The 13,568-nt window shown below is 31.7% G+C and overlaps 2 protein-coding genes across 2 annotated transcripts; one reads left to right on the top strand and one right to left on the bottom strand.

Moving 5' to 3' along the window:
• Positions 1-639: 639 nt before the first annotated feature.
• On the top strand, positions 640-10,313 carry LOC143913633 (uncharacterized). The gene is made up of 11 exons (XM_077433531.1): positions 640-852; positions 1,130-1,238; positions 6,731-6,875; positions 6,961-7,115; positions 7,962-8,094; positions 8,166-8,348; positions 8,430-8,535; positions 8,620-8,760; positions 8,833-8,924; positions 9,005-9,160; positions 9,271-10,313. The coding sequence occupies exons 3-11, from the start codon at positions 6,765-6,767 to the stop codon at positions 9,589-9,591; spliced, it is 1,398 nt and encodes a 465-aa protein (XP_077289657.1). The 5' UTR covers positions 640-852; positions 1,130-1,238; positions 6,731-6,764; the 3' UTR covers positions 9,592-10,313.
• LOC143913632 (uncharacterized) lies at positions 10,108-13,097 on the bottom strand. Its single transcript, XM_077433530.1, has 3 exons — positions 12,936-13,097; positions 12,473-12,716; positions 10,108-12,389 (listed from the first exon to the last, which is right to left on the bottom strand). The coding sequence occupies exons 2-3, from the start codon at positions 12,711-12,713 to the stop codon at positions 10,972-10,974; spliced, it is 1,659 nt and encodes a 552-aa protein (XP_077289656.1). The 5' UTR covers positions 12,714-12,716; positions 12,936-13,097; the 3' UTR covers positions 10,108-10,971.
• Positions 13,098-13,568: the final 471 nt, after the last annotated feature.

Here is a 13,568-nt window from a genome sequence, read left to right as displayed (position 1 = left end):
TGCAGAACTCATTCTTCAACTCTGCATTTGGAGAATTTGGTCCAATTTTACATATTATAATTTTACTTGGCAACTGTTTGAGCATTTGAGTTATACAGTTGCTATGTAAGTATGTACATATAAATTTTGAGAATCTTCCTGTGAGTCCATGAACTTAGGGTTAAGAAACTGTAAAGTCTGGCGTAACACATAATTTATCATCCAGATTTAACTCTTCAACCTCATTTTATTTATTTTTGTACATAAATTTAATACATATAAGACTATTTAAAAAACTTTGTGAAATTTATGGATACAACAATTAAATATAATCTAAACTAAAATATCACTATTTTTGTCTATCTATCTATCTACATATATGTGTACACGAAAAGTGTAAGGAATTTATCTGTAAAAACTGGAAATAAATAATAAAACGCAATTTTTTAAACAGGAAAACAACGTGGTAGTGCAATAACATATGTACACGAGAATCTACTTTGACAAATGTAAGGGGTCAAGTGCACCACATTGTCGGCCATTGTCCAACTGCGCTCAAGGGGGATGTCGACCTCCAAGACCAAAATCATTGTTCAGTGACTTAGTCCGAACAAAAGGGGTATAAATTTCGACGCACGAGTTTCGCTACTTGTACGTTGCACTCTCCAACGCGTACACAACGAACGTTGTTCTATTCAGCTGTTGATCTTCGTACTTGGCGCAACGCCATCTTGGAGACAAGCCAAACTCGGGTGTGATCGGCTCAAAAGCTTTGATTCCGTCAGTCGAGTCTCAGGCGGCTGAAAAGCCAGACGGCTTCAAAAGCCTCAAGTGAGGAAGTGCGAAATCAACAAAGAGACTGTCCAGTGAAAGGTTCTTTTCAGTTGCAACTTTAAAATCATTTAAAATCATTCCGTAAAACTTTGTGCCTCTCTTTTCTTTTGACGGAGAGGAATCCATTTGCTTGATTATTATATAAATGTCAATTTTATTTTTCACATATGTAAATAAATTTTAAAATCTTTGTGTTAAAAATATTTTCAAAAAGAAAACTTCGCACTATGTATGTGTAATTAAGTTTAACTTAATTTGTAATAAAAATTAAGTTAAATAAATAAAAGGGAAAATAACATTCAAATTGTTCTTGCAGAAATAACGGTCTTTTTCAAAAAATCGTAGTCCTATTGAGCGGCTAAAAGTTTATGCGATTTCTGCCAGTGGGGATATTTCTAGGATCAAGATAGAAAACCTATTATCAGGTAAATATTATCCATATACTTATTCTTTATTACTCTACATATATATGTATATACCTGTCTGTATTATTTTACTACAATAAACTTTTTTTAAATTAAAATCTAATTAATATTTAAAAATAGCTGTAAAATCATGAAATGATTTATTTGTTTCGTATGTTCCTTTCAATAAAATCCACGACTAAATTGCTTCATACAATTTTAATTATATTAACATTGATCAATTTTGGGTATACAAAAGACGTTGCCTTTTATTATTTACTAGTTGTTTTACCCGGCTTCGCTCAATGTTTGTAATGTAAACAGCTTAAACATGGCGAATCTAATAGTTAATATTCATTTGTTTTTTTATTGAATTTATTTGAATCGAAAAAAAATATATCGAATCGTCGTCATAGAAACTTTGTTTTGTTTTCGATGTTCCCAACCAAAAACACTTACATACAAAGTCTCTTTCGAAATTATACATTAGATTTATACAGTTTTAGCTAGTAAGCTAATTTTAATACATACTACTGTTTTAATTTAATACGTACTTAATTACATAACAAAATTATATATTATATATTAAAATTATATATTATATATTAAAATTATATATTAAAATTATATATTATATATTAAAATTATATATTATATAATAAAATTATATATTATATTATATGAATTATTGACAAATCACAAAATTATTTTTTTATATGATTTGATTTCTTTGAGAGAAATTTAAATTATCAAATTGATAAACCTATTTTAATAATATAATACAAGTATCTTGTTTAATTTCATATGAACAAAGGAAAACATAAGACATTTGGAGAATTTGTAGCGATGATTTTATTATGCGTTTGGCAAGAGTACAGACTTTGTGCACGGTTTTTCCCATGTGTCGTTTCCACGTGCCGGTTTCCGTGAGGCGGACCTCGTGACCAGTGATGTTTTTGTTTTTATCTTTTTCCAGAAGCGCATAAATATCTATTGCGTTTTCGAATTCGCGATCTAGAAAAGCATCGTGCCAAAATATGTAAACAGTAAACACTGCGTAGCGAGCACATGGCTCAAATGCGTGCTCTTATTTCCTTTGTAGAAGATCGACGACACGCGGGAAATTCAGCGTGGGCGTCAATAAAACTTTCGATTTTAATATATGAACATGAACATAGATATTGCAGATCTACATATATTTAATTGTCTTTACTTCCCCTCATATTATTATATTATGTAAATATTGTTCATCTTTTGATATATTAGGCTTTTTTAATATTCTTACTAAGTTAACTTATCCAGTCTTATTTAAAAAAAAAAACAGATTCGGTTTACAAAGATGATTTAATTTATTATTTATAAGCTGACACGGCATTTGAATATTTAGGGGGGGGGGGCATGTGCCCACCCTAAATTTCCCCATGCCAGGAACATGCATGTCATTTGAAATACTATGAATCTCAATCAAATTGATTATTCTTTTACTAAAAAATTGGACCAGCAGATATTGCATCACGTTAAAACATGTCGTTCAGAAACTTTTTCCAAAAAGCCAACTCGTGCCCCCCCTGGAAAAAGTTGAAATGACGACCCTGTGTATAAGTTGGTAAAATATACAGCAATATACATACATATACCTATGTATATGACAACATAAAAATGTGGGCACATTAAATACTATAAAAGTACATATTTTCAAAATAAATCAAAAACATTCTTAAAGTATTCGCACCTAACTAAAACGTTGGTTTCTGTCTTTTTTTTACTTTTTGTTTTGTAAAAGCATATCATTTTTTATTTCAACGGTATATTCGTCAAAAATATGAACGCCAATCGGACGCAATATGACCATTGACCTTTATATAGGACTACAAGTGTACCAATACAAACACGGAAGTAAAATATAAATGTTCCATTTTACAAGTTGGAAGATAAACAGCAGTCATTAGTTATCTTGTCGGCTTCTGCACTAGCCAATTTCAGCATATATTTATTTCTTGGTTTAAACAGACCAAGAAAAGAAAACTTGGATATTATCTATGACTACGGCCAGGTGGTACAAAGATTTGACGCGTTTTTGGCACCTGATCAACGCGTCAACACAAGTGAGCTGCGCACGCGCATTTTTTTTATCCGCCAAGTAGTCAATTGCGGTGACGTACATAGTTTCAGTTTTTATTTACAAAATATTTTCATTTTTGTATCAACATTGAGAAAGTTGCAATAAATTGCGCCGCGCGAAAATAATGCTATTTTCAAGACGCAAAAATAATACGCACCTGAGTTGTTTACCACTGCTCACGTGCTCGACAGACACAAGGGGGGTTTCCCGTGTCTGAGCCGATTCAAAACAAATATATTCAAAATAAACATTGAAAAATGGTGATTCTCATTTACCATTATGTTTTTTATAAGTTAAAATTTAATTTTTATAAGTTTATAAGTTTAAACTTTATCACAAAATGGCTAAAATTTATAATCATCACCAAACATCGGCGATGGGACGATTCTTTTTGCAACAAAAAAAGTGGTTCACTATTGTCAACCATTCCCTTTTTTGTTATTTTGCTTTGTTAACTAATGGAAGAGGTCTATTGTTATTTAAAAAGCACCAAGCCAACGGCGAAGTCTAATCATCACTAGACTTAGGTTTAGGTTCGGTGCAATTGCAAATAACAATAGACCGTTCCATTGGTGTTCAAGACAGCAAAAACACATGGTTATTCTAAGAAATTAATAATAGTGCCCCCTTTTTTATGACCACTGCACTGATCTGAATCGGGGCGGTTCAGCTCTATTTACAAAGCTAGAGTCCAAAAAAAAAACGTTCGGCGAACCTTTAACAGTGCATTTAAAACAATTGAGCAATACGCGGCACCCTCTGGGTCCGGGCTTTACTGATGACTAGTCGACCTTTAGGGCGAAATTACACAGGGAAGAACAGCACGTCGTGTGCATGTTTAAAAGTATCTAAAAAAAACCACGTGCCACGTTCCTTGCTGTGTTTTCGCCCTTAGTCATCAGTCATCACTCTAAATGTACCTAATGGTAGAATCTGTATCGATTTTAATCGATTCTGTAGTACCATTGCTTCCACATATTTATTAACTATGCAGATTCATTAATTTTTCAGGTAGTTAAATACATCGGTATATTCAAAGAAGTTACTCCACCCAAGTGATTCTTTTGAAATACAAAGTCATTTGTATTTTTATGACAATTATTGGTTTATAAATGAAAAAATATATACGACAAACATCACGACATAGCATGTAGGATTAGATATTAATTTTATTGATTAATATTTCCGAAAAGAAAATTGATACGTTATGATGATTGCAACTAACGAAAGCCATTTAATGTAAACATGTATGTATATATGTACATACATACATACGACTATTTCATTGAGAATTGACATTTTATGTTATTTTATGTCAAATAATGACTTTTAAATTTTTTTCACAAATTCTGCGAAAATCGTGGAAGCAAATTAGTATTTTGTGGAAAATTTTAATAGACATTTATGGAAAGCTTCCAAGAGGAAGAAAAATTTTGGCTGGGATATTTTTTCCGTGGAAATTTCATGAAATACTGACCCACGCGATGTGTCCTATGTACATATGTATATACATACTATACGTTAATATTCACTTACAATTCCTTTGTGCGTCCATAGTACCTTTTTAATTTTATTAATAATAAATATTAATTTAAAGCCCATATATAATGATTCTGCTATTTATGCTTAAGTAAGACGAAATTAGAAGTTCATTGTCACGGCAGACTCTTGACCCCGTCTGGTGATATTTTCAGATCCTTTGTGAAAGTTCTCAGAGATCTATATTTGAATCGAATCTGGCTACTGTCATGACTTATGAACATAATTATAATATATACCATAACAGCACGCAGTGTACACATATGTACATATGTACATAATACATATTAAAATAATATACTATTATGCACATATATAAATATATACAAAGATTAGTACACAACATATAAGTATGTATGTAGGATTATGTTTTAATAATATATGTAATAAGAATTTATAAATTAAATTACCTTTATTGTCTTTCGGATATAAATATAATTATTTTATTTGATTATCTTTAAAAAACATCAGTGTCTTACACTTTTGACAGGTACATATTTCTCTGTCGTTGATCACATGCATAGTTCTGTGTCTGTCTGCGTATTTGAAAAAATTTTGAAACATTGCCAAGTGCAAAATAATATCCTTATACTCTTCTGAAGCTTAAATGTTTATGTATGTACATACTAAATGTGCATATATTTTCGATTAAGAACACTGACCACAAGCTAATTCATAAATTAGTTGCAAAAACTTCACTATATATACATATATGTATATATTCTATAGACTATGTATATATCCAATACACTTGAAAAAATTTATATAAATTTTACACATTTTGAAATTACCAAACCCGAATAAATTTATTTCCTTAACTGCTTCGATTGTTTTCTTATTATAATCAGCCTTTCATATTAATATAAACGTTTCATACAATTAAAAATTTATTTATTTGGTTTATCAAAATTTTTCAATGGTGAAATGTGTCGGTGACGTGCAAGATAATCAGGTCAATGTTGCAACTGATCGACTAGCTCAAAGTACATTTGTTAAAATATGGTCACAAAGGGTGGTCCACGTCTAATTTGGCTGATCATACGGTTTAAGCGATGATGATAAGCAGTGTCATCACGACTGAATGACTTTGAATGTTGTCAAGGTAAACTATTTATTTATTTATTTATTTATTTATTTATTTAATAGTTTTGGACCATTGTGGCATTACAGGAAGAACCTAATGCGCCACAATGGCCTACATTTGAAAAATATATAAAAACATGATATAAAAACAAGTAAACTGTAAATAAAGGAAAAAAGCAAAAGCAGAAAACATGGTAAAATAAAATTACAAAAAAAAGTAACAAAAGGAAAATAATACATCATTCAGAGAGAAAAAAAAAAAAAAAAAAAAAAAAAACTATTGGCACACTGGCACGTTTACTGATCTCTTCCATTTGGCAAGAAGTATATGTTTTGAAAACGAAAGTGATACAATAACATGTGGTTCAGTTGACGATATTATATCCTGTTTCAAACGTATGCCAGATATATCGTAATCCACACATAACTTGTTACGTATGTAGTATTCATTTGGATTATATTGTTGATTTATGAACTCTTACAATATATACACCCAATTCCAAAAAATAATACTCTAAAAATTCATTGTAAATGAAAATAGTGTCGAATAAGATGATGTTTTTTATAGAACTATTTAAATAATAAAATCAGATAAGATTGTAAAAATTTCAACGATAATTTGAATTTTGATATACATAGTCCAGATGGGTCTGCAATATAGACTTCTTTTTCCAGATAGACTTCTATCAAGCTTTAAGCTTCAAACCTTTCAGTCGTCAATTGTTTGCTTTTCTTCTTTAACTAATGAATACATTGGTATTGTCTACAGACTGACTGATACTGCGATTTAGACAAACATCAAAATGCCTACCGAGTGCATCACAACCAATCCTCTGCAGAGGGAACTCGCAGATTCCATCATCCGAATGGTGCCTTTGGACGAGATTAGGATTCTCTTGGCGTGTGGAGCTAAAGTAAGTACTCATTTCAAAATATGTTAACATTTAAGTATTTATAAACATATGTATTTTAAGAACACATATTTTAAACTTATTTCAGGTGAATGAGCCTGTCACCCAAGGATTGAGACCACTGCATTATGCGATTTGGCAACGGTATGTTGAAGCGACTAGGCTTCTTTTGGTACGGGGATGTGACGTCAATGCACGAGATGACTGCGGCTACAGTGCACTTCATTTATCAGCTGAGCATGGGTAAATATAGTTTTAAACAAACTTCCACAAAAATCATTGATTTCTAATATGTATGTAAGCCTTACTTTATATAATATATATGTAACTAGGATTACCTACATAAGTATTACAACTGATATTAATAATGAAATTATTAGAATGATATAAATATGTATATTAAAAGGTCAAAGCATAAGATATTGTATCTTAAGGTCAAAGTGATACATCCAGTTATTATGCACCTAGTGATTTGGTTCAAGTGATAAATTATAATATCCATATTCATTACTTAAACTAAATAATTATCAATGAGGTTTGGTTTTTAATTAATATTCGGGAGAGGGAGGAGGGGAAAGAAAATCTAAAAACACAAAATTGTCCATAGTGATATAATATAATAAAAATGAATGTCTGTCTGTGTGTGTGTCTCGAATAGGCTTCATATAAATATAAAAATAAACCACTGAACCGATTTCGATAGAACTTTCAGTATTTGTTGTATGCATGTCCGGGAAGATTACTGTGAAAAAAAACGGGTAAAAACCGGAATGAGTGTCATTGCAACGCTATAATTTAAAATGTTTTCGCGTCACGGACTAACGTGTTCGCTGCCTGCGTTTTTCCGACAAATGGGAATGGGACCGAGGACGGGAAGGGGAACGGGAATTGCATGCGTTATTGTGGCATTGCAACGCATACCGGGTTCAGCTAGTACATAATATAATATAATGTTACTTAAATTTTTACGAAATTGTTAAAAAAATAACATATCAAATGAATTTAGGCCATACTTTCCGTATCTAATTGAATTTATCACATCGAAATGCTGTTATTTGTAATAATAATCGGTTAAATTTTATTTTACAGATATTCAGAATTAGTAGACTTACTTCTGAGCAGTGGTGCAGCTGTCGATTATCGTCCGGATACAGATGAAGAATTTCCTCGCACGACTTTATGCGACGAACCACTTAGATTGGCTATTAGAAACAAACACATGGTTGATATTATATTCTTAATTAATTCATAGTATTGAGAAACAAAAATATTAATTAATTCATGTTTGTATAGGATATTGCTCGCAAGTTGTTGGAGCACGGAGCTGATCCGAATAAGCGTTATTTTTTCGGCTCCGAAATCAATTTAGTGAGTGATCCAGAGTATTTGGAATTATTGTTGACTTTCGGTGCAAATCCAGATTCGCGTGACAGATCCGGAATGACACCTTTGATGAAGGCTGCCCGATTCAGTCAGGTAAATTCTGAACTGCATAAAAACATCATCCTATTATGATGATTAAAACGAATATACATGAATGCATCTGAAATGTTACAGGGAATGGATGCAGTATTGATGCTTTTGAGTCATGGTGCAGATGTAAACGCAATGACAGATGCAAGACACGACTTCAGAACCGTTTTGCACTATGCTGTTCTTTCGGGTATATCAAATTATAAATTGATAATATATATCACTGATGTTTATATATTCTAGAATGATTTAACAGTAAAATATACAATTCTAGGTAATCAAACTATAGTGAATCTCATGATTAAACAAGGCGCAAGGCTAAACTATGATTCAGAAGATGTTTGCAAGCCGAGTCCTCTTGATTTAGCAATTTTGAAAGGAGACATTCCCATCATTAAACTTTTGCTTGAAAACGGTATGTGAATTCTATATTTTATCGTTAATATCATTTTAATGTATGATTATTTACATTATATTTTGATTACAGGAGCTAACGTTAACTATGCTAGCAACATTATTGGTTCGCCGCTACATGTGGCTTGCTCCGACAGTATTAACCATCGCATGGAAATACTTAAAGTATATATACCATCAATATTATAATATGTTTAAGAATTTTTGGCAGTCTGTTCAGCATTTAATTGTTGCCATATTTACAGATGCTGTTGGACAAAGGAGCAAACCCAAATTTGCGCGTGTACAATGATGCTGAAGATCTTGGATCTCAGTTAAGACCTGTGTTGGCAGAATATTTGGCAAGTAATGCAGAGCCTGACGCTGAAATAGTGAATTTATTGCTGAAACATGGAGCTCGAGTTAGTACTAACATAAATAACTATTATCTGACAAACAGATTAAATCAAATTTTCTTGGCTAACTTTAATTTCTATGACAGTTTGATATTTCATACCTTAATTTTTTTCAGGTCATAATGAAGACACAGTTCAGAGATCCGGATGGAATTCTCAATTCTCTGCATAACGTTGTCGGTTCAGGTAAAGAACACATATTTTACGCTCTGCTAGAAGCTGCCCAGTCTTTCGATATGTGCATGATAAGAAGAAACAATGTGGTTAGTCCTGAACAAAAGGCCGCTTTAATTGAGAAGGCATCGAAACCGCTCGCATTAAAAATGCAATTGAGGCTCTTCTTCCGAAACCTCATCGGTATGCTGCTACCAGATATCATCGACGAACTTGAACTGCCTAAAACACTCAAGGAATACTTGCTCTTCGATACAACCTAAACACCCTTCAGAAGGCAGAATCTACCCGAATCTTTCGCGGTGGAGGAGTTTTTATACAAGAATATCTATCTGAAATAGATATTTCCACATTTATATGATACTTTTTCCATATACCTATATTATCATCTCTGGCAGATGACTATTATTGTGATAGCAAAGTGTTGTGATAATCATAAAATGGCGATTTTAATGGTCAAATTTTCGATTTTCAAACATTAAGGCTGATGATATTTTTGTAATAAACATATTTAGTTTGTAGAATTTATTAAGTATTTTTATACTGATTTGTGTTAGTGTTGTTCCTACCATAAAGATGATTTTTGCATGTTTATCTATCCCATTACCTTAGTAATTTTAATCTATAAATTTAAACAAAACGTTTGCTTGATCTCCAAAATCAATATAAAATAAAAGTGTCTAAAATTACAAATATTGCGTATCTTGAAAGGCACGTTTTCACGTAAATATATTAATCGTTTGCTTTTTTTAAACTTAATGAAAAATAAAAATCAAATTTATATTCTGTGTTCCCTGTATTTTCAAATAAAAGACAAAATTATAGATAGTATTTTAATTGAACAACATTGTTTTTTCATCCATAGTAATGTAACAATATTATGATTGAATTTGAAAATTGTTCTAACAAATCAAATAAAATGAAATGTACTGAATATTTTTTTATATATAAATACATTACTTGAAAATATGTTACTTTATTTGTCAATTCATCAAGAATTATTTTGATGCTAACACAATTTAATAAAAAATGAATATCAATTAAATAAAATATAAAAAATAAATAAAAGTAGAAAGCCTACAATTAGACAACTTTGCAATGTTAATAAAATCAACAAACAATTTCAATTTGATTTAAATTTTATTACAATTGAACACAATGACAATATAATAAAATAAAATGAGATTCTAATTTAAAGCTTAAATGAAATTTCAAAAGAATATTGCTGTTATACAACAAAAAAAAAAACCAACAATTCCAAAAAAAGAACATATACTATGAACTCGATTACATATAAAATATTTATACATAATACAATACTCATCAGATATCTTCTACTGTTGAATTTACTACACATAATGAATCACTTCCAATGTTTTTTTTTTGGGCAGAAAATATCTACACAACCGATTTAAAAATTATGAACATCTAAGGCTTATATAAGAATGGCCAACTTTACAAGCATTTTAATTCAAACGGAGAATTGAACAGCGAAGCAAATTTTGTACATTGATTTAAAGCCAGGTTTTTTTGTCATATAAAACATTAACCTACATATGTATATGTATGTGTAGTTAAAATTTACAATTAGCTTCGCTGAACAATTAAGTTTAAAAGTATCAAACTCTTAAAATAAAAACATTTTAAAAAGTAACACCACTGCTTTCACATTTTATACTCGATGCGTTTATCATACTGTATTGTGAATTGTCTGGGTGACTATTGTACAAGTTTACACCATTGTGAAGCATACCGGGGACAGCTTCTTCGGAAGCTTCTCGCTTAGTTACACCGTGTTTAGATTGTCTGTGTTTTTCTAAATCTTCGACATGTAAGCATTTATATGGACACTGTTCACACTGCACTGTCTTATTTTTGGCATGTATCAATTGATGTTTGTTCAAGTTGGACTTTTGAGAGCTTCTATAGTCGCAATCGGTGCATTCGAACGGTTTCTCCATGGTGTGCTTCTGTTTGTGCTTTGTAAGGTTCGTTTTTTGTACACATCGATAGTCGCACATATCACAGGCAAACGGTTTTTCGTTTGTGTGCAGATACATGTGTTTCACGAGGTTGGGCTTCTGCACAGTTTTGTACTCACAAAATGTACACGCAAATGGTTTCACACCTGTATGAGTCCTTTCATGCACAATTAAATTATTCTTCTGGGCACATCTGTAATCGCAATATTGGCACCGATAAGGTTTCTTCTTCATGTGAACAAGGACGTGCTTGGCAATGTTGTTCTTCTGTCCAGATTTATAATCACAGTACGAGCAAGCAAACGGTTTCTCCCCCGAGTGTACACGCTCATGTATTTTCAATATCGCCGGAGATTGACAAGCGTAAGAGCAAGTATCACAAGAGTATCTTGCTTTTACCTCATTTTCTGAATTCACATTCTGGTTGTCGTGCGGTAAATTCGATTGACTAGAACCAGTCGTGATCGGATATTGATTCGTTTTGTCACTCGACCCCTCAACCTTGACTTTTGATGGTTCACGACGATTGCAAGACTCATTTTGAGGTATGTTTTCATTTTTATTTACAAACGCATCGTGGGGAGGTTCACCGTTACTGTAAGGTGTTGGATTTTGAAGAACGGGATTGGTCACCTTCGGCGAATTACACAAGTTTAACATTGTTTTACTTTCACAACCATTGTGATAGGTCCGTTGAAATTTATCAGAATTTTCGTAAGTTAAATCAATTGTATTTTCTATGTGATTGAATTTTGGGGCTAAATTTTGATGTGAATTATTATTAGTAGGATTTGAAGGTACATTTTCGACATTTTTCATATTTATGAAATGTGGATGATTATTCGAATTTGATTCTTTTAACGTGTTATAATTGTTTAACATCTGTTGCGGTGTACATTGTTGAAGATACTGTTGAACCATAAGATTTGGATTGTTTGCATTTGAATATGAGGATAGGAACGAATTCGCTAGGGCTTGGTGGTGACGGCCATAAAAATCCAATGGGAACATTGTTTGAAAATTATTTTGATAAAACAACGGGTTGTTGTAGATATTTGACTGTACAGAAGATATGCTATCTGTAATAGTAAAATAATATTACGTTACTAAAAACATCCAATGACACTTAAAAATAAATTAATTACGTTAAAAAACTAATCACCTGGATTCATGTTGTTTTCATTGTCAACATAATTTTGTTGATTATTCCAATTTATCTTATCGTCCAATTCAGTTTTAATATGAAAAGGTTCATGACTATTCTGCTCTGATCTATCACATGTTTTGTTAAAGTTAGTCTGCAGCGTTCCCCCATTTTTGTGTTGAAAATCTATTTGATGAGTATTCACAATATTATAGCTTTGATTATTTACATGAAAATTTTGCATTTGCTGGTCGCTCATTCCCTGAAAAATATTAATACATTTTTAAGCAGGAATTATCTTTGTACTCGACACATCTTTACATTAAAAACATGTGTAATAACATAAATATATAGATATATGATTATTGAAAACCTTCAAAATAAGGACCAAATAATGAAACACGAAATGAAATCAATGATAGAAGGAAATAAATATTTTAAATGCAAGTAAGAAAACTAGTAATACAATATTGATAAATACCGAAGATCGTATGATCAGCAGTTGGTGAAAGGGAAAAAGAGATGTAGGTCAAGGGAACGAAACTGGGGGCACCATCGGAGGGCGGAGCACCCCTGACAGCCCGCAGGCCCACCGCTACACCACCACACCACCGAACTTAACACCACACCACGCTACAAATGCGGCCATATCCCTCATCGTTTGACAGCTATTCTCAGATTCTCAATATCATTAGCCCGACATTCTATTAATTTAATGTTTCATTCATTCATGAAAATTCTGTTAAAGTAACAAAAAAACTTTAATCATTATATTTAATAATTGGGCAAATTGCAAAAAAAAATTGCCTGCTCTTCACGTTGACAAATTTTGGTAGCAAAATAAATTGTCATTATAACTAAACTTTGTGCTTATAAAAGACGTTGCTTTCTGCTTTTTAACACTTACCATTGAATCTTTGCTATCGATTCATATGCATTTTCTGTTAAATTATAATGGTTTGTTTGCAAAATTCCATACATTTTCGCACCAAAAAAATTAAAAAACGCAATGTTAACTATCTTATATTTAAACGCAATAATATCACATATTATATATGTGGGGGCAGTGCGATTACATGCGTATGCGAGGGTAAGCGGATTATTTTGCACATTG

Source organism: Arctopsyche grandis, chromosome 6, assembly GCF_051622035.1.
Source record: "Arctopsyche grandis isolate Sample6627 chromosome 6, ASM5162203v2, whole genome shotgun sequence".
In the NCBI taxonomy this organism is placed as follows: Eukaryota; Metazoa; Arthropoda; class Insecta; order Trichoptera; family Hydropsychidae; genus Arctopsyche; species Arctopsyche grandis.
The sequence above is the reverse complement of the archived record's forward strand: the minus strand, read 5'-3'. Positions and strand labels throughout refer to the sequence as shown.

What these genes read in the sequence shown, in the direction of transcription:
- LOC143913633 (XM_077433531.1), top strand. Translation starts at nt 6,765, where the DNA reads ATGCCTACCGAGTGCATCACAACCAATCCTCTGCAGAGGGAACTCGCA. An exon ending in CATTTATCAGCTGAGCATGG is followed by an intron (nt 7,116 to 7,961) that starts GTAAATATAGTT and finishes TTTATTTTACAG; the next exon opens with ATATTCAGAATTAGTAGACT. An exon ending in ATCGCATGGAAATACTTAAA is followed by an intron (nt 8,925 to 9,004) that starts GTATATATACCA and finishes CCATATTTACAG; the next exon opens with ATGCTGTTGGACAAAGGAGC.
- LOC143913632 (XM_077433530.1), bottom strand. Translation starts at nt 12,713, where the DNA reads ATGAGCGACCAGCAAATGCAAAATTTTCATGTAAATAATCAAAGCTAT. An exon ending in TGAAAACAACATGAATCCAG is followed by an intron (nt 12,390 to 12,472) that starts GTGATTAGTTTT and finishes TTACTATTACAG; the next exon opens with ATAGCATATCTTCTGTACAG.